Source organism: Meleagris gallopavo, chromosome 4 (genome assembly GCF_000146605.3).
Source record: "Meleagris gallopavo isolate NT-WF06-2002-E0010 breed Aviagen turkey brand Nicholas breeding stock chromosome 4, Turkey_5.1, whole genome shotgun sequence".
Classification (NCBI taxonomy): domain Eukaryota; kingdom Metazoa; phylum Chordata; class Aves; order Galliformes; family Phasianidae; genus Meleagris; species Meleagris gallopavo.
The window spans coordinates 55,624,965-55,646,851 of NC_015014.2; the positions used below are offsets into that span (position 1 = coordinate 55,624,965).

Sequence of the window (21,887 nt, forward strand, 5' to 3'; positions counted from 1 at the left end):
GTTTGCAGTATGTGTACACAAAATAATATGAAGCTCCTTGCCTTGGAAGTAAACAGTACGGTGTCCGTGCATACATGGTTTTTAGGAAAAGTTTCATGTTTCTGCTTAAAACAGATTCTTCTTTTAAATTTTGTTATTTCTGTGTTTTTGTTTTTCTTTCTTAATTTTAGACAGTTTTACTATAAATCATCCAAAACCATTTACAGACAGCTGATACTGTGAAAAAAAATAAGGCATCAGAAATTTTACGGGATAAATTTAACTGCTTAAACATTGTTACATAGGTAGAAATGATTGGTAAAAAAGAAATTCTGAGATAATCCTTAAACTGCTGTCATGACTACTCTTTGTATCACTATTCTTTGCAGGGGATGGAGTGTTAGATCTCTCTACAAAGAAAAGCGCAAGGTTGGAAGAGCCAAAATACGATCCCTTGTGTTCTGAAAACTCGGTGTCTGGGTAAGCAACTTTTAGGACTCTCTTTGGCCTATGTAAAAGAAAATCGAGTTTTCTCTTACTTCTCTGAAGTCAGGTTTTATGTTCATAACATATTAGTATATACTGACACACACGCGTGGTTTATATTTTTCTTTCAAAAGAATTTGTGTCACTCATAAGTGTGTGTCTATGTATATATCATATGTTTCATTTGTCTTTTTTATTTTTTCTGTTTAAAGAAAAGTTATCAGAACAATCACCAAACTTTAGTTCATGTTACTAAAAATGAACTGAAAATTGCTTATGTAGACACAATGAAAGTAGTAGGACAGTAGAAGAGAATGCAAATTTATTCTTTCAGAGTTCACTTAGGAAACTGCAGTTTTTGACAAAAAAAGAAACATGTTAATATTTAGATTTAAAATATTCTTCAACTAACATGAACAAGTTAAACGACTATTATTTATAATACTCCTTAATATGAGCAAGAGAATGCGCGCGAGAGAGAGAGCTCTTAATCATCATATTTATACTTACATCATGGTTCTGGCTATGGTATGTGGTGGCAAATAGTTAAATTTCTTATCCAGCAAGAAAAACATTGCCTCTGCTGCAAGCTACCACAAAAGAAACACATTGTTTTGTTGGATTTTGTTATGATTTTGGCATCCTCCCATCCACTAGCCATAGCAGGACCCTTTTTGTCACCTGTACGTCTTACAAAATAACTTATTACAAATAGGAATACAATAGCAGTACTTGTTGGATGGTGTAAAATTGCATTTTATTAATTTGCTGATATGAAGAAGCTTTAAAAATTGATATGACTTTGTAATTAGCTGTAAGTAGTGGCTAGAAGTTTATAAAACTGTGTTTCATTTTGCCAAAATGGACTTGATTGTTATCTATGACACTTTACCTTATGGTTGTAGAAAGCCTAGTTTGTGTAAGTCTGGGATGTTCGTGTGTAGTTATGTACTTATTGCTGCAAATTTTCTATGAGGGGGTTGACTCTTTTATTACTTGTTTAGCGGTAACGTCACGTTTCTACTAACAAAAACTCCTTCAGGATTTGGGTATTTAATGGAACGTTAATTGTATAATTAAAATTATAACAGTGTTGCTCTGCAAGCATGTGAACAAGGGAATATAGCAAGCACATGAGAATATTACCAAATACTGAGATAGGATATAAAGTTCTTGGAAGGGCTGCTGTAGAAGCCACCGTATGACTTTTGATGCACTGTCCTACCAGAACTGTAACATTTTGCTAGGATAATCATTTAACTACCACATCTCAAAGGCTTAAAAGTATCAGAAGCAGTGATGTTACCGAAGCAAGGAGTATAATAAAGGAGTGGACCCTTCCCTTCCATAGCTGTGTGAGAGTCTCTCATACATCAGTTTACCATCGTTTCATTCCATCCATCCAGGAGACTACACAGACACAGAGAGGACTATGTGGAAAGAAGTGCTGAGTTTGCAGATGGTTTGCTCTCAAAAGCTTTGAAAGACATTCAGTCTGGAGCACTGGACATAAATAAAGCAGGCATACTTTATGGCATACCTCAAAAAACTTTACTTCTCCACTTAGAAGCCTTACCAGCAGGAAAGCCTGCACCTTTTAAAAACAAAACTCGAGATTTCAATGATAGTTATTCATTTAAAGACAGTAAAGAAACTTGTGCAGTCCTACAAAAAGTAGCCTTGTGGGCAAGAGCTCAAGCAGAGCGCACAGAAAAAAGTAAACTCAGTCTACTTGAAACCTCAGAATTAAAATTCCCAACAGCTTCCAGTTACCTCCACCAATTAACTCTGCAGAGAATGGTCACACAATTTAAAGAAAAAAATGAAAATCTCCAATATGAAACTACGAATCCTACTGTACAATTAAAAATTCCTCAGCTAAGAATAAGTTCTGTGTCCAAACCACAGTCTGATACTGCTGGTCTTCTGGATGTTATGTACCACGTTTCTAAAACCTCCTCAGTCTTAGAAGGATCAGCTCTTCAAAAATTGAAAAATATACTCCCTAAACAGAACAAAATTGAATGTTCTGGACCTGTAACTCACTCAAGTGTTGATTCCTACTTTCTGCATGGGGACCTCTCTCCTTTGTGTCTTAATGCTAAGAATGGGACGGTAGATGGAACCTCAGAAAATACAGAAGATAGTTTGGATCGTAAAGATAATAAGCAGCCAAGAAAAAAACGTGGCCGGTATCGGCAGTATGATCATGAAATAATGGAAGAAGCAATTGCAATGGTAATGAGTGGGAAAATGAGTGTTTCCAAAGCACAAGGAATTTATGGGGTACCTCACAGCACTTTAGAATATAAAGTAAAAGAAAGATCTGGAACATTGAAGACTCCGCCGAAGAAGAAACTCCGTTTACCAGACACTGGCTTATTTAATATGACAGATTCAGGGACTGGCAGCTGCAAAACAAGTAGCAAGCCTGTGTAGAATAACTGTTAGCAAATTGTTTTGTTGTGTGTGTGTGTGTATGTATGTCTGTATACACACACAGTGTGAGAAATACATATGTTCATTCTGACAGGAGACGTGAAATGATACAGTTCAAAAACCACATACATGCCTTTTGAAAAATAGTTTTATTCAGGGTTTTCACTGTGGACAGAATTATAGAGTTCCTCACTTAATTCTGATAGTGTGTATTTAATATAATCCTTGTATAAATAGGTGAAAAGATTCAGGTTTTATTTAGTAGTCAATAGCATAAAAATGTTTTGGGAGAACGAGTATTTGTCATGTGAAGCATAATTTTTAATTGATGAAGAACCACTCTACCCATTCAACAAACCATCTTATTACAGAAATACACGATCTATGGTTAGCAAACTTACAAACTTCACAGAATACTTGCAATAAATTGTAAGTAACTCAGATTATACAAATCAAGGGATTGTTTTAAAAAGCTAGTTCCTTACCAGGGAGTGAATTTGTGAAGTATTAGTAGGTTATAGTACATTCTGTGAAAGAAAAACAAAAGTTAATCGTTACTTAAATATCCAATACAAGTAAGAAAGAAACATTTCATTACTAAAAATGTGTGTTAGCAGGCATAAACTGCATTTTTTATCATTTTAAGAAAATTTTGTTGGTGGTTTAGAAAGAAATTGGTGTTTACAAAGTGTACACTTACGAAACCCGAGAAATTACTGTAGTTATAGAATTATTAAATATGAAATAAGATGGAATACTTAAGAGCATAACATAATTTAATCCTTATCATAATTTTCCTTTTTAGTTTGAAAAATAAGATGACCTATAAGGTTTCAAAAGAAAGTTGAAATGCATCTTAGAGCGTGTTCATAATGTGCACAGAATGAGCTTGAGAATGGTTTCTTGTTTTGTTTCCTTTTTTTGTTTTGTTTTGTTTCAATGTGCTGGTTAGTTGATGTTATGACTACTTAAAATTTATTTAAGGATTGTGTCACACTCCTATTGAAAAACCTCACTGTAACTGTAATGTATTTGCTGCTGTGACATTTCAAAACATTTTCAGTTTATCAAAATGAATACCAAGTTACATTATCATTTTGCTAATAACCAAATTTGCAGTTCAGGGTCTTGATAGAAATACAAATATTAAACAGTGAAGCTGTTTTAAAACTTTCAATAATATAAATTCTTTATAAATTTGGTAGTTAGAAGTTAGGCAGTTCACTTTAAATACGTAACTTTTAATAAACTATAAGGGAGACCAATTACTTTCGTATTACAGTTTTTAAATGGATTTCAAAGTATTCACACTGGACTTTATATCAAGCTTAATTTTTTCATGGACTATCACTAAGTACGTGTCTGCATATAAAGAGCAGGGACTTGCTTCATATATTCGATACAGAACACAAATGCCCTTTTCCTCTCAAAATGTAATTATGTCTGTATGCATTAATTTGGGATAGAAAAAGACTTTTCTCCAACTTTTATACATTTGGTGCACATGCATACGTAGATTGTCCATTTTTTCTCTCGCACTTAAATTTTCATATGTAGGTATAGGTTAACTATAAAAAAAAAAAGGGGGACATTAGATACATATGGGCTACATCAGGTAACTTGACTTTTAAATGAATTTGCCATTAAAGTCACTGGAGAGCATAGTTGCAATATTAGTGGCAAAATCTAGTCCTAATTTATTAACCTTACTGAAAAATAAGAGCTTACACTTTAAAATAGAGTAACCCGTAAGAATTTAAGTGAAACTGCAAAAGCAGTGTATCACTTTTTTGGTCTCCAAGATCTATACTGAATCTTCAGTGGTTAAGGTTTACTTGCATATTTCAAAATGAATCCTTTTTTAAGCAGAACTGTACCTGATAACAAGGTCAAAAACAGCAGGTGTCAGGGTCATCTTTCATTTTAAAAGAATTAAGCCATATTTTGTGAGGGCCAGAAGAATTAAATTGTTAATTCATCCCCACTGGAAAGTGAAGTTTAAAAATACATTAAACATTCAAGATCTGTTTTACTTGCAAAACTTTGGGATTTCAGTACATTGCCTAATATTTGTACCGTGTTGATGTTTTCTACTCCTCAGACAACATTATAAATTTGAGCCTGAAGTTTATATTGAAGGCAAGTTACAGTACTCTTTTTATATCGTTTAGAAGGTGACCTGACCAAAAATTTAACAGGATTCATAAAATCAGGGATCATTTTACTATTGACTTAACAGTACTCAGTAGTTTTGTATGTAATATTATAATTAATTTTCAACATTTTAGTACTTGTATTTATTTTTTGGTCAGAAATAGTATATTAAAATATTTTTTGATAGTTTATAGATGATACTCAACCTGTAAGTGTTTAAAGGAACAGAATTATTTGTTTCTAATTATTAGGCTAACCTTTGATTACACAACTAAGGAAAGGCAGGGAAATGTGTAGATTCTCCTTCCCCAACCCTTATGACTCCACTAAATGTCACTTAAATTACACACTTTGAACTGTTTTATAAATTCTGTTATCAGTAACTACTTAGTAATTGACAATTTCTGAAAATCCATGTTTCAGCAGAATTTTAAATGAAGGCGAAAGCAAGCCCTACATGCTTTCTACTTATTTGAATGTTTCTCAAGTATTTTATATTAAAAAACAGTGCCTCTGTTTTTAGAACTACTGCTCAGTAAAGCTGTTTAAACCATTTCTGGTAGCTAATGACAATTTTATATTAAATTGTATATTAACTTTAGTGAGACTGATTTTTTAGTTGTTTACAGTACAAATACTTGTATTTGTTTTTTAATTGCAGTATTTCCATTGTCGCAGTAATTTAGTAAAACTCTGTGGCTGCCTTGATTTTTGACAGATTTTTGTTAACAACTGATTTTTAGGCAATTAGTTATATTTATGCATAAATCAATTGCACTATAATTCATGAATTATTTATTACAATATTTTCTAATGAATTCCATGTATTTGTCTTGTGTTGTAAATGTACTGTAATTCTGTTTCTTCTTTGTGTTGTTATATTCCTAAATCTAATTGTATGAATTTAATTGTTTAGTTAACGTGTTTCTACGTTGTAATTTGTAGTAAAGCACTTCAATGCTTTTGCACATAAATTTACAACACTGATGTGTGATTGATTTGCTCATTCAGTAAAAAAAAGAAAAAAGAAAAAGAAATGAAAAACCTGTACGCTGACTCATTTGACTTACTCCTGAGGCATACATTTATTAGTGGATTAAGAGCAAGACCTGTACAGATTAAACATTTAATGGCTAGTTTACTCTGAGAATTTTATATAGCAGACATAGTAGATTTCAGGAAGGGTGACTGCTTAAAATGTATGTATTATTCATTAATGAGAACAATTTCAGAAAGCCAAAGAATCTGAATATAAAATTAATTTGCAGCTACAAGTAATCAAAAACTATGTAGACTCTTAAATGGAACTGAATTTTACTAATAATATAGTTAAAATACAGCTTTTTTTAGATAAACGTGTTTTCTTAGTAAAGCCAGAAAACAAACATATCAGTAAGTACACATTAGTTTCTGTAGGATTTCTGTGGTCCATATGAGTACTTGCAAATGTGTTATGTTCCCATTCTGTTCCTCTTCTCAGTCTCCCGAGATGTTGCTAGATTTGTCCTTCTTCCTGTGGCTGGGAAATCAGAAGACAGAACTTTAGGGAAGGAAGTCTTTTGGGAGTCCTCTAATAGCACTTTTTCCTGAGTTTATGAGGAGAAATAGTTATATCTAAAATAATAGACCGAAAGTCTAGTTCTTAGCCTTATAACATTTCTGCCTTTGAGCCAGTTTTAGACCCCAGTCAGTCGTTAATCTATGGTATTAAATGACCCTCCCCTCCAGCAGGGAGATAGCATAATTCCACACCTCACTTTTTTCTTCAGAGATTTTGGGCACAAAAGGGAGCAGGAGAGCAGCAAGTATTAATCCCTTCCTCCCTTCCCCTCTAAGCCCCTTCATTTCCTCCTCACTCTTGCTGGCTTTTTTTTTATTATTTTTATTTTTATTTTTTTTAATTTTTATTTGTAAGATGTGTAAGGCAGTTCTGTAAAGGAAGTGTGCAGTTGCAGAATAGCTCATTCTTCATTCTATAGAATTAATGCTATAGCTGCTGTATGACAATGCAAATTTAAATGGCTATATGGAAGAATTAAAGGAATTATAGAAAACTGAAATACAGTTCCGTAATTGCAATGAAAAGGTATTTACATTAGTTTGTTTGAATATGTGGCATCTCTACAGACAGAGACTCTCTTCAAACAAATGTGTTGCTTTAAAGCGGAATGAGCAGAATCTGCTCCCAAATGCTGACCAAGGCAGGGGTTGCTGCATTTCCAGAAACAGAGGTCATTTGGAGCATGGTAGCATTTTACAATAGGTGAAGTTGTCTGTCAGAAACTAACACGCATGAAAGGAGAGTGGTCTGTAGTTGTTTCATGCAAGGTTAGGTAGCCGGGAAAGAAAGAATATTAGGAGAGTGTGCAGTATATTACTTTTTAATAGATTGATCTCAACATGGCAAATTCAGAGCCATTTTGAGGCCTTTGGAAAATGTGATTATTAACTCTGAGAAGGTTTTTAGGGTTCTGGAAGTTTCTTCCACCATTGAAATATCTGAAATAGCAATTACTCACATTATGAATACAAGCAATCTCCATTAAAAGATCTCTAGTGAAACTCAATTAGGCAGAACTTGCAAACCTGAAAAGACAGAGTTAATCTATAAAAGACTGTGCTGCACCCATCAGCTTGCAAATTAGTATGTAACAAATCTACTGTGATTTACAAACAAAATATCCATGACCTAGTGTGACCTAGTGGTGTGTTTTGTTGTTTTTTTTTCACTTCTGTTTAGCTTTTTGATATGTTATTTCCTTAAATTCATGGTGATGGGTAGGGCAATTTTTGCCTGTAATTGTTTTATACGAATATGCTTTATTTTCACAAGCACAAGTGATATATTTCAACACCTTGTGACTCCTGAATTCGTAGGATGATCTCTAATAAGATGGAACTAGAAGTAATGTTCTAACTCTTCAGTGCAGAGGTGTTTCAAAATCATTTAAATCCTGTCAGAGTGTCCTTGAATGTTTTTATTTTAGATTGCAAGTGCAAAGAGGGGTTTAATATTTTTATGCCTCTGATTTAAACATAATTACAATTTGAATTAGTAGTATCACTATTGTCTTAGACTTTTATGAGTTACCAATATTACCTATTCATTGATTTTCAGTATGTTCCATTTCATACTAAATATTTCAAGAGAAGGAAAGAACATAAGGAATTACTATGCATAGTTGGCTGTTTTAAAGCTCTGAACTATAAAATCCATCCGGGACAATAAAACTACAAATTTGCATGTATAATTTCTATTAAGAAACCTGAAGCTGAAAGTTATTGATGTTAATTACATTGAGTATGAGCTAATTAAAAAAATAGGTAACTTTTATATAAATATAGTACATTTAAATAATGTCTGTTCCTTATTCAAAACAATTATAATACCAAACAAAATTAAGTTATTCCAAAGTTCAGGCTTAAATGCAAAAAGTTAAGCAAAGTAGTATTAGATCAAAAAGTTAGTGTCATGTTCAGAGTTTGGTGATATGTTTAAACAATACATACTTTTCTAAAACAGAATTCTTCTAATATTTTCTGGTCATGCAATTGGTTTCAGTAAAACATTTGAATTAGATATTAACTATCTGGTGATAGTTGCTATCCAATTTGTATTTAAATGAAGAAATATTTGTACTAATTTCTACCATGGAAAATTTCAGCTTTTCAATATAAATGATTGATTAGGTAAGTAGTGACATTAGTTTTAATAATTGATAAAGAATGAATTAAATAGTTAAGGTAGTGTTTCATAAGTGATTTTATTTTGAGTTAATATATTGATAAAAATATAACTGCTCAGAAGTCTTCCTCAGATATAGACCTACCCTGTATTTGAGATGTAATGGATATTAACTTTTGTCAGAGCAGTTCGTTATTCCAGCGGTGATTATCTCTCTGTATAGGGAAGGAATCTGTGTGTGTGCATATGTGTGTGTGTAACATATTGAAGAGCCCTTGGTGCACCACTACAGTTTAGTTAAATATCAAAAGGAAAATTTTTATCTGAAAAGAACAGAAACAATAGCAAACGGTTACTTTTAAAATTTTCTATGAGCCTATTAAGATTAACTGTTCTAGAAAGATGGAGAAAACCCTGTCATTAAAAGAATATTTAATGACTATCCTAAGAGCATTCAGTATGTTTTGGTACGTGAATATCTTAGGAGGTGTCTCAGGAGAAATGGATCCATTCTTGCCTCAGCTACAAGCTTGATTTGTGACCTTAGGCAAGTCATTTATCATCCCTTTCTGTGCTTCAACTGCTCAGTTTGTGAAATGGCAGTAACACTGAGCCCCCAGGTTCATGGTGAGGTTTTACTTCATTAACGGATAAGATGATCTCAAACATGAGGAAGTTAACACTGCTTAATTACAGTTAAATACAAGAAGTTGTATTTTAAGCTGTTCTTTATGTTCCGTAGTTCTGATTGTTTTTCTTCTTATGGTAGGATTACCACAGCTACATATAAGATGCACATCATTTCTAGTGAAACTTGCAAGTTTGAGAGAGTTGTGCAAATAGAACAGAACTGTTTTGCAAACTTCAGGTTTCTAGTGTCAAGCTTAACCATTGCTTGCATAACAAACAGTAGATATGGTGTTTTACTGTAATTTATGTTTTGTTTTGATTTGTTTTCATTTTCAGTTCAAGCTCAACAGCTGATGCAAATTCAGAGGAAACTACTAGTTTGGAAAAAGGAAAATCAGCATTAAACAAAGTTTTGGAGTCTTATTGTTCATATCACTGGCAACAGACTTTGGCTATGTTAAAATTTTTAATGCAAGATGAAAGCATTCCTATAGTTTGCAGTTGCAAACAAACATATTCAGTCCACTCTGAAACTCCCAGTTTCCTTACTGAAGAGGATGTTCATGTTTCATTTTGCAATTGCAAAGGACATATGATAACAAAAAGTTGCTGTTTACAAAATCAAATACCAAACACTTATTTACCACCTCTGCCTATTTGTATTAAAGATTTCCATTCTTTGTCATGCCAAGCTGTAGCGATTGGATGTATTAAGACCATGGTGAACAAAGCATGTAGTTCTCATAAGTATTGTGCTGAACAATTGCAAAATTCTACCAAGCATTCTGTGAAAGCAGTAGCATGTGCATCTTCAGTTAAGGACTGTGATCTGTTAAAAAGCATTAAAAATTCAAGTAGATCTCGCAGCCCGTCACCACCACCACTGTCACCTGTGCAGAATAAAGAGTGTGAGACAGTGGAAGGATCAATTATGGATTTTCCAATTTTAGACAATAACAAGCCTGAAATAACCATCAACCAGCCTCCATACTTACTGCCAGCTGAAGGAAGCAATGGAGAATTTGAATATGAAAACAAAACATGTGGAGAAAAAGTGACTGAGTATTCAGCTGGAGCACTGCAGTCAATAGATGAAGAAGACAACAATTGCATGAATTCTGAGAAAGCTGAGAAAGGTGAACATTATGCCATTTTCCAAGATTTAATGGACCGTATTAATGAAAAGTTAAAATCAATAGACACTACAGATATAGCAGCAAATCTTGTAAAATTTTCTAGCAGTGACAGGGCACCAGAAAATGATGTAAAATTAGGAGACTTTATAACCTCCCTTTTGCATAATGCTAAGGCAAGTGATTATAGTTTTATGGAATTACTTCGCCAACATGATAAGCAAATGGAAAATAAAATAATCCAAACAAGATTTCGGAAGCGTCAGGAAACTTTATTTGCAATGTATAATTCTCCTGATTCACCGTATATTCGACGACAGTCTTTGCAAATCAAGAGGCAGCTTGCAAGCCTTGATGAAACTCTTGTAAGAAAAAAGTCAATTTCTGAGAGAAATGCAAAGAAATCTGCAAAGAACTGTGATAAGATATACCCAAACAAAAGGCACAGGTTAACTGTGATAGAAGATAAAGATTTGCAATGTCTTGAAAGTAATCCTTGTATGAATTGCCATACCAAACAAGTATGTTTTCCAGTACACCAAACAGAGTCTTTCAAACTACCTCTTGCTAATTTTCAAACCAGCTCTGACTTTCTAGTTCTTTCAGAAGACAGTGCTTTTGCAGCCAACCAGGCTAAATCTGCAAAAACTCAAGGAGATTTTGCGACTTTAAAAGAGACTGATCAACTTCCTTTGCATGGGGAAAATAACAGAACCCCGGGCAGAACTAAACGCAACATTGTGCCTCCTGGATGGTACTCTGTGTATGTAACAAACAATATTGTATTCAGAAAATCATCTGATGCAAAGAAATCTTTAGAATGTTTGGAAAAAATGCAAATAAATGAAGATGTCCATTCTGAAAGATGCAGTGATGTAAATATAAGCAAAATTATGAGAGACACGAATCTGCAAGTTGTCGTAGAGCGTTTAGAAGATACAATTAACTTAGCTAAAAAGGCTAACAGCTCATGGTTGAATAGTTACAAAATAAGCCAAAAAGTAAAAGATAATGCTTACGAACAGGTTGTGAACCCACTTGCTAAAAGAGACTTCCCTTTCAGTGTGGATGAAGTGGAATGCACAGGACAAAGCTTCCTTCCACATTCACATTTGTCAAACAGCAATAAAAACAAAACTCTGTGTGTGACAACAAGCAAGCAAGAAATGGTTATAGATCAAGAAATTCATGACAGCCTTTTGAAGTCTCTGAGCATTGATTCATCTAGTTCTGCATCCAGTAATGAGGCCTTGCATATAACTTCTGAAGCTAGGGAAATACCATCTTCCTTAAGCTACTCCAGTCCTGTTAAGCTTATGTTTGTCTCAGAGGTTAATAGCAGTGAAGGCATCAAATATACTTTGACATCTGCAACTGCGTCTTCTAAAGGAAGCACAGATATTTGTTCATTTCAGGGGTACACAAGCACTGTGTTAGACAAACAGACCACTGAGAATCTTTCTCATGCAATCTGTGTCAATGATTTTGAAAACAGTGCCAAGGAGGAATCAAGCTGTGTTTGTGCAGAAGCAATTACAAGCTCCTGTGCAGTTGGTCAAACTAACTTAAGTGACTCAAAACAAAATGAAATTGTGGAGAAGTCAAGCAATAGTGGTGAATCTGTTTTAAAAAGAAAGCCTGGTAGACCAAAGAAAATAGGTCCTCAAGTTGTTAAGCAGGTTAAGCGACCTATTGGGCGGCCTCCAAAACCAAAAGTAGATATAACTGAAAGGAGAGAATGTAGAGCTGAACTCAGCAGTGATGGTAAAAGTACCAAAACTGATGCATCAGTAATGGAAGAAGTTAATAGCAACAAAAATATCACTGTGACGGTTGTTTTTGGAAGGTCAAGAAGAATTAAAAGACATGTTTCTGAAGGTAATCTAAATGTAATCAGCAGTCTGCCCAGAGAACAGGTTGACTTCAATTTTGCCAGTGACCACAGCAAAGAGGGGCATACCACAGAAACTGAAAATGCTTTGACTGAAATAGTGAAAGCCTTGCAGAATTCTTCTACTGAAAATGAGATCTCTGGTTATGACTATGTTAGACCTATCAAGAGCAACCTAGCATCACCACATCCCTGCAGCAATATTATACGGCCAGTTAAGAAACCATTAACTACCATTCGAAAACCTGGTCGGCCAGCAAAAGTAAAAATCTCTGGCATATCTGTGACTGTTAATAGAGTTTCACCTCAGGAAAGAAAAGTGAGCATTAGCAACTGTTTGCCTCCTTTACAACAGCAGAACTTGTTAGAAAAAAACCTACCACAGGAGAGAAACAATCAGCTGTGCAATAATATGAGTCAAGTAAAGAGTGTGCAGAAAGATTCTGGAGAAGACGGATCAAACAGTGTTATTACGACAGTGTCAAGAAAACGTGAGATTCCATTGAGACACTCTGTTAGAGACAGAAAGCCCTCATTGCATTTCTTACATTCATTAGCATCCTCTAGTGCATTTACTTGTAGAAGTGCCTTGCTGCATAAATCTTACAAACTCCATTTGAAAAAAGCTAAAGATCAAAAGGAAAAACGCAGGCAATCAAATCAGAGCATAACATCCACAGATACCTCAGAAATGAGAAATTCAGAAAATTCAGAAAAGAATCTTGAGGACAGTGATTTTGGGCCCATTAATGATGTATCATCGGATCCCATTTTTTCATCAAAGCCTTCTCTCAGGTGGTGGGCTACTTCCGCTTCAAGTGACACTTTGATGGAAGAATTAATAGATTTGAACAGATTACTAATACCTGGTTGCGAGTGGGGGGAAATGAGTTTGATAAATGTGTATGTGAAAACAGGGGTCCCACTGAACAAGACTGTAACAATGAAATGTCAAACCCTTTAGACTCCTGCCTTGTAGAAATTGAAACATCACCTATAAAAATGCTTTTTCAGAAAAAATGTAACATGAATGAACTCTGCACCTGGTTTATGCAAACTACAGAAACGCAGTCTCTCTCACTAGTGAGAAAGGCAAATGCTCGCAATCCTTCAGAAGTAGTTAGTACTAGAGAGATAAAGATGGAAACTAAACAATCTGATCTTAGTACTTGCCTTTTCAGAAAGCACTTTAAAAAGTTTGCACTATCCTCTCCTTCAAAACCAGCAGGGAAATTACAAATATTACATAATATGGTGAGGTCTCCAGTCTTAAGCATGAAAAGTAATTTCGCATTAGCCAGATTAAAAAGAAATGAATTTAAAAAGTTACAGCATGATAGGTGGGGACAAACAAAAAAAAAGCTGTATAGCCAGGCTCCTGGAGGCTGGAAATCGAAAAAGAAAAATTTACAGTTTTTTTGCCAAAGCCAGTTGTTTAAAAGTACAAGTGGGGAAAACAGTGATGGAATGCCTGTGCTCCAGGAAAAAAATACGGTAGAAATCCAGCCCACTCAAACTTTGGTAGAATCTCAGAGTAGCCTCTTGCCAACTGAGAATGAAGCCAGAGATGCATTTGTTCAACAGATGATGGGATCTTCTGACTTTAACCCACATCCCGGTTTAGCAAATATACTTAAGTCACATGCAGAGACAAATGAAAAAATTTGTTGCCAACAAAATGTTAGAAAAGGACAAAGCCAAGATAAACTGTTTCCAAATACATGGAAAGCCAAAACCTTTAAAGATTGTAGAATATTTCTGAGAAAAATCAACCATATTGAGCAGCACAATTCGTTTAAGTTAAATAATGTCATTTATTCTCCTGAAGCTGTTGAAAGTAAAAGCCATCAGGCCTATTTGGAAGAAAAAAGGCATCCTCTTTTGAGGTCCCATTCTACTAAGAAAAACACATTAAAGAAACAAGAGAATGAAATGGAAACACCTAAAGGATCTAATTCTTCTAAAGTGACTGAAAGACTGGATGACCAGTTTCACAGCAGAGAATTAAGTAGTGGTGTAAACCATGATGATAATCCTGCTGGTAGTTCTGAAGTTCTTATCAGAATAAACAAAAGAAAAAGTCCACAATGGGAGACCACTGATACAAATGTAAGAAAAAGGCATAAGAGACAATCATACAATAGTGGACAAATGGCAGCTTATTACCCAAAGTGCCAAGTAGGTAAGTTCCTGTTCCCCCCCTCACCTTAAATTGCAATCTTAAATAATTAGAGAGGTCAAGCAACTAAGCACTTTGGATTTTTTTAATTATATTCATATTAATTTCAGAGTAGTAACGAAATTAAACATAGCAGAATAATTATAATTCAGAAATACAAATTCGATACATATAAAATATTTTACGCTAATTTTTCAGTTGTAATAGGTTTGTTACATTTTTTTATGGCTGTAGCGTGGCAAGGTGAAAGGAAAAAAGCTAAGTATTACAGTCCAGAGAGTCAACAAATCAATTCTGACATATTGAAGTCGGTGGCAGCTGGTTATTAATTTCAACATGAAGAATTTCATTCCGCCGTGTAGCTTCTCATATTCTGAGGAAGGGTAAATTATAAAATGAAACAGAAATTCAGCTTATTAACCAACAGAGTTGTTTGAAAACAAAACTTTTTTTTTGTCGCTTAAGTATTTCTAATGTAAATCTGTAATGGTTTTGTAATTAAGTGGTAAAAAATAGCACTATGTACTTCTGAGAAGTATTCGTTCAGAGATCCGTTTTAGTATCCATTCAATGCCAAATGAAATATGCTGACTCTAAAGGGTTTGTGCATTGAATCCTTACAGAATGATTTGAAATACAACATTAGTCTAGTTGAGTACAGTATACAGCTATCATGCTGAATGCATTTGTTTGGAATGTTTTTAGGCTAGTGTGAATTCAATCTATTTTTAAAACTAGATATTTATAATACATTGTTATACAACTGTGATCTCAGAAAGGCTGGTATATGCTTACAAAGGGGATACACTTGTGAAATTGTTTCTTCTGTGATATGAAGAAATCTCCTTAACCAGAAGTCTCAACTAATTTCAATAAAATAACTAACATGTTAGGTATCCACATAAGCAGAAAAAGAGTTCTGCGGAAGGAATTCAGTTACTGCAGAAATACTTGTTTTTAGAAACAACCCTGTATGAGCTAATCTGACTCTATTGCCCAAAGAATAAAGATAAAATTTGAAACATCAGAGCAAAATCTTATGTCCCCCTTTGTATTCTATTTTGTAGAAAACTATCCCAGATAATAAACTGAGGCATTAATTTAAGTTGTAATATAAACAGTATTATGGCTCTTTGTATACTTGGTTTCTTTTGTACTTGATGTAATATACAATTCTTCATATTAAGCTCATTTGGTGTAATCATACAGTGCTTTTCTGAGGTACAGAGTTTTTTTCATTTATACTCTTATTTTTAACTTACTGATTTGGGGCCAAATAACATAAAGAAAAAACCCAACTTGTTTTTCAGAAGTTCAAAGTTTGACACGAGGTTGATATAGAAAAAGCTAAAACTAGAAAAGGAAAGAGTAGCATCTATTTGCTTCTTCTTACCAGTGAAGAAAGAGCTCTCTCTTCTTTTTATTTTGTAATTTTGACTGTAGTCAAGAAAATTTTGCATTCAATTTATATTTATATTTAATTTTTTTCTTGCTATAGCAATGTAAGACCTGTTACTGTGATATGGTCTCATGTTAGTTTTAATTGGGACTCTATTTCATTTACCTGATAACTTTCCTCTCATAGTTTTGGATCTTTGGAAAAATCTGTTAACTATTTTACATTACTTCATTTACAATTTTTGTTTATTTTCCCTCTTACTCATAGTTAATCATATCAATTGTTGTCTTTAGAATGGATATAACAGAAAGTTCCTTGATAAAGGAAATGTTAAAAGAGAAAAAATTACAATTCTGGAGCTTTCTCCATGCTTGTAACTCTGTCTTTTTTCAGGGTACTGTTTTGGTATAGAAATTGTCTTGTTTTGGCATGTTGATTCAACATTGTGTACTGTCTGCACCGGCTAGGGAAATCATAAAAATATTTTTAGTCTAGCATGTAGCTACTGACTAAAAAGAAGGAACATGATTTCTATCTGTGCATGCATGCATTTTCAAACGTAGTTCTTGCATCTGGAAGTTTAATGCACATGGAAGCATCATTACTTGTTCATATGTCCTTTGGATTGTATTTTTGTTGATGTGGTATCATAATTTATATCATCATTCTGTTGCCATGCTTGAAATGTTCTTATGGTGACGCAGTCAATATTTAAAGTTTTTCTTCAAGTTTTTCTGATCTTGGTGTATTCTTAAAAGATGGGGATATTGTGATGCTGGTTTATTATGAAGCATTGTGGCAAGTAGGCAGAATGTTGTCAGATTTTGTGTATAGTCAATTCTTGTTAAAACATACTAGTGGAATTGCCAATTGACTTTTTACGGTTCAAGGTAGTACCAAGAAACAAGAACTAGCCATGCAGTCAATATAGCAAGAGAAGAGAATGAATCATCTTTTTATTTTTTTTATTTTTTTTTTTACACTATCTGTTTTATTCAAAGTGAGGTTTAATGAGTAATAAACAACAACTCAATTTCTCAACTGTTGCTTCAACAATGCATTTATGTGTCAAGGGCAATTCCTTTTGCTGTTGATGTATGCTGTGATCATTTAAATTACTTTTTTGTAAGAACACTGAAACATGTTTTCTTTGCCACCACAACAGTAAATTGTGTTAAAAATCATTTAGGAGAGCATTTATGTTTCTTTCCATGAGGATGGTTCAGACCACACTCATGTGCTTTGAATCTGCCAAGCTTAATCCTAAAAGCTTCAGTAGAGCCAAGCTAAAATGAAAGAAACTATTATCGTTCAATAAAATGGAATAAAAGACTCTAAGAATATAGTTAATATATTTTTTAAATATATGTGGATTTATGGGAGCTGAAAAGGAGGTCATAGACCTCCTGCAGTAGCAGGCAGTATTGCATGCTGTGATGACATGACATACCTGTCCTCTTAGCCTTTATACTGGGCTGGGATCTCACACAGAAGAGCTTTTAAAAGTATGTTCTGATAATAATTTTGCTTTTCTGCTAATAGTCTGGAGTTTAAGAGAAAAATTCTAATGTATTTCATTGGCAGGGAATATAAATTTTCTATTTTAATTTATCATTATATTTGAATAATGTTTTAATATACCTTATTGAGATCAAGTTAGCTTGACTCTAAAAATGAGGATTTGCTAATCTTTGTAGTCATTTCAAAGTTGACTTCAGGAGTCATGAATCACACTGAAACCTGGATATTTTTATGAGTTTAATTGTTCTCTTGATTGTTTGTGTAAGATAACATGTATATTATTATGGCAACAAACAAAATTTTCCACAAACAAGATTTCCCTTGACAGACTTTTTTTTTTTTCAAATTGGGATGCAATGCTGTGTACACATGAGTATTGGTATGCATTAATATTCCAGTAATGTTGCTTATTTGACTTACAGTGGTCCAGTCCAACAGAGAAGGCTATACAATGTAAATAACTTCTACTGCTGTAGAAGATATTGTAATAACCTAGAGAGAAAACCAAGGTTTTTAGGAAGGCTTCCCAGCTATCTCTTTCACGAAGGAGAATGTTCTACATTCCTAATACAGAACAAATGTAAAATATTAGATGAGGTAAAGTGCAAGAGACAAACCAAAACTGCTGATTTCAGGAAACACTTTTTAACAGCCATATCTTAGCTCTTTTCTCAAAGGCTTCATAAGAAGTACTTAGCTTCAGGATGGTTCAGTGTGGCACAGATGGAAATTTTCATAACTAATTCCAAGACAGTAAGTTACTTTTTCACACAGACATGAAACAAAGTAAGAAAATTGATTGAAAGCGTAGCAAAAGTAGTGGAAAGAATAACTACTCTCATTAAGTGGACCATTTTTAATGCAGAAGTATTAAAGCTGAAGTGCAGACTTGATTTATAATTGACTACACGTATGTAATGAATCCTGCCTCATTTATTTGACTTGATGATCTCTACCTCATCCCCCGAACACAGTAGTGGTGGCTCTAATACCATGATCTGATGCTTCAGCTTCTTTTACACCACGATTCTCCGTAAGCCACGAGCAGTAATGCAGTCCTTCCTTCTCTTGGCTTTCTCTCCCATCATATGACCTAGTGAGCAGAACCACTTACAAGTTGAGGAGTGTGTAAGTGTTGGGTGCTGTCTTAAGTTGTGATCATTTACATACCACCTTGGGATATGCTGTCTGTCATGCTTTTTGAAGGTTCTGAGCTTATTTGAATGGAAAATTTATTTCAAAGAACACAGCTCAAGTCTTCCATTTCCTTCACCTCCAGGAAATTTCAGTAGTTTAGTGTTGAGTTCACTATGCTTTTGTGTAGGATCTATATACCCAGTTTTACAAAGATTTTTTTCTTTTCATTTCATTCAGTATTGTTACATCATATCACTTTAATTCTATTTCCTCCAAAACTAAGAACCTCACGCTTTCTTATTTGTTCTCAATTCAGAATAAAGTGATAGATTTTTAGCTTTGTGTAGGGAATTGATAACACCATCTAAATGTGTCCTTATGTTTTTGCTTAATTCATTCTCAGGAAAAGAAATTAGTAGTTATCCTAGCAATTTTGAAGATATGACGAGTACTCAGTGGTCTTTGATTACACTCAAAAAAGGTATGTTCTAGATTTAGAAAGCAAGGGGAAGACTTACGGTGCCGATAAGACTGAGCTATTTTTTGCATGTATTCTTGAGTAGATTTTCCCTCCTCTTTCACCCAATCAACAGACTCCCCTTGAGTGATCAGAATCCTTCTTCAGTTTTTCAGGCCAAATATACTACTGCATTAATTATCAGTTCATCCCTTAAAAAGCACTGTCCTTTCATTTTGCTTTAACTGCAGAACTGTGCTTTACAAACATTGTTTAAACAAAAATTGGGAGTAGTAGAAGTTATTCTTTTTTTTTCAATGTTTCATTAGCAGTACTCTAAGCACTGTTTGCAGTACTGTGTAGAGTTGTGAAGAATTCTATGAACTTATCTGAAATTTTGTTTCAATTTAGGTAAACAACACTTAGATGCTATTAGAAATTACATTTCTGTTTTTTTCATGTTCCTTCTCAATTGAATTTATTCTGTAACTCGGTAGTAATTTAACATAAATAAATTCAAGGTGTATTTTAAGGACAGCATTTTGTTTAAGGCATCAGCTCTTATTTCCAAACTGCACGTTTGTGAATGCCAAAACAGTTTTGCAAGAGTTGCAGAATTATCAGTCCAATTTCATCCTATTTTTTAACTGCTTATTTTTCATTGTGTACTTCAGCTGTTCTCTAATTTATCTCTTACACCTGATAGATTTGTAATATATATAAACAGGAGTTCAGTCAGCCTTCGTCATAGATTTCTTCAAATCCAAGCATGGAAAATCTTTTCTGAGTAGTCATGACTACTTTTTAATCCACCTTTTCTTAAGAGGAGGTAATTTTTATTTTTTTTTCCTGCAGAAGAAAGATACATGTCTTTTCCAAAGCAGGAATATACGCAGGCTTTGTCTTCCTAGTTCCATGCTTTTGGGCCAACAGCTGTGGATGCCTCGGAACTCTAGAACTCTTTCTGTTTGTACTCTTGTGGAATAGGTCTAGCAATTTATGTCTCTCTTTACATTTTTTCTTAACTGAACAAAGGGGACCTTTTTCTGATGATTTTTTGCACATGGTAGGCGTGTGTTATGTTCTAGATTGTTCTTCAGTGTTCTCTGGTATAATGGTATCTGTTGCTCTATTAAGTATAAATCTATATCTATTAAGAAATTCATGTTTTCTGGGATCTAAGTTTGTTTTCTGTATTCTGTTGTTGTTCTTGTCAGCCTGGTGGGTCTCACATTCTTCTTTCAGTAGTAAACTTGACTTCTGTCTGCATTCATCTTTATCTGTTCTTTACCAAAAATGAAATGCAGACATACATTTCACAAACTTTTCTTTCAGTGGCTCTGCCAGCTCAGCCCTCTCCATCCTCTTACTTTATGCTCCTTTCAGTCATACGGGTGAAAACCTGTGCTTTTGCCTTTTGTCATGCTGTATCTGTAAGAGGGACAAGAAGCCTGATTTGGTTCTTGCTTTTTCTTCAGTGATGACCAAGGTTAGGCTTGTCAATAGAAATTGTCTGAGTGTAACACTTCACATAACATCTTTTCAAGGGCATAAGCCTATTCATTTCTACTTGGTTTTGAAGATTTTAGATAAGTTGCATATTTTTAAGCCATTAGTGAGTAACATGATTACATTCTTCATGTTTTTCCAAGCAGTTCTTAGGTAAGTACTCTAATTTTTTTGTTTTTACTTTGTAGCTCAAGGTGGAATATTTCTAAATAGTGATCCTGCTAGGAATTAGACTGAAAGTTCCACATTTCTTGTTAGAATACTCTCATATGTAAAGACTTAGGAACACTTAGGGAAGTCAGTCTTTTAGGATGGACGTTCTTACAAGTTCCTCTTACCATCATGTAATCGAGAGATTATATTTGGCATTTTACTGATACAGGCTTGCCCTCAAGCTTGTACATTTCCAACCATTAAAATCTTAATTATTTGCTTAAAATAATGGATTATTTTCCTGTATATGAAATATAAGCCTAGCAGAAAAATTCGAGGAGATGAAATACAATATGATGTCTTTCTTACTCGAAAATCAAAAGTAGTCTGACACTCACTTAAGTGGTGCTTTTTCCCAAATTTTGGGAAAAACATGTACTTAAAGTTAGATTTCAGTGTTCTTAATGATTTTATTGATTGTTACTGCAAAGTACTCAGTAACAGTCACTTGTTTTTAAACATAAGAAGCTTATTTACAAAGTGAACTAAGAGGTAAGAGCTATAGGTAAGGCGCCCATTGTTAAAATTAGGGTGGAGTTGGTTACCCGTGTTTCCAGTTACACATATTTGTTTCAAAAAAAATTTCTTCTTTGGTACATTTGTTCTTGAGTGCACGTCCATCAGCTCGCTATACTCAGCTGTTTTAAAATTATATTCAAATAGTAGAAATCTCAGAAAAGGAAATTACTAATTTGCAAATTATTGTCTGACCTTCCTTAATTCAGAAGCCTGGTGCCTTGTAAGTCGCACAGGGACTGTCTCATGTTTCTGAGATGATCTCCCTCCATAACATAACTGCGTTTGTAATGCCAAAAAAATATTTTGAATTAAAGGTTGGGGATTAATCCAATTCAAATAACAAGATATACGTAGTTGTATTCATTGTAGTTTGGAGGTGGCGGTGCAGCCCAAACCAACATCCTCAGTTGTGAACGTACAAACCCAAGCCCCAACATCCAACCTTGTACAAATACATTTTCAGTATGAATAAGTACAGTTAAAATAGCAAACACGTATGTTATAACATGTTTCTAAAGAAAACTGCACAACAGTTTGAGGTGGGTTTTTTTTTTTT

At 34.0% G+C, this 21,887-nt stretch overlaps 1 protein-coding gene across 3 annotated transcripts in view; it reads left to right on the plus strand.

Annotated features, from left to right (window-relative positions):
- Positions 1-17,016, plus strand: part of LCORL (ligand dependent nuclear receptor corepressor like) — a 59,268-nt gene extending 42,252 nt beyond the window's left edge. For 2 of the 3 annotated variants that reach the window (XM_031553176.1, XM_010710356.3), the window contains exons 6-7: positions 369-459; positions 9,710-17,016. In XM_031553176.1, coding sequence (XP_031409036.1) covers positions 369-459; positions 9,710-13,361 — 3,743 coding nt within the window. In that variant the 3' untranslated portion in view covers positions 13,362-17,016. Of the gene's footprint in view, positions 1-368; positions 460-1,871; positions 6,040-9,709 lie in introns of those variants that run through there. The other variant, XM_031553177.1, reaches the window with a different exon arrangement.
- The last annotated feature ends 4,871 nt before the right edge of the window (positions 17,017-21,887 follow it).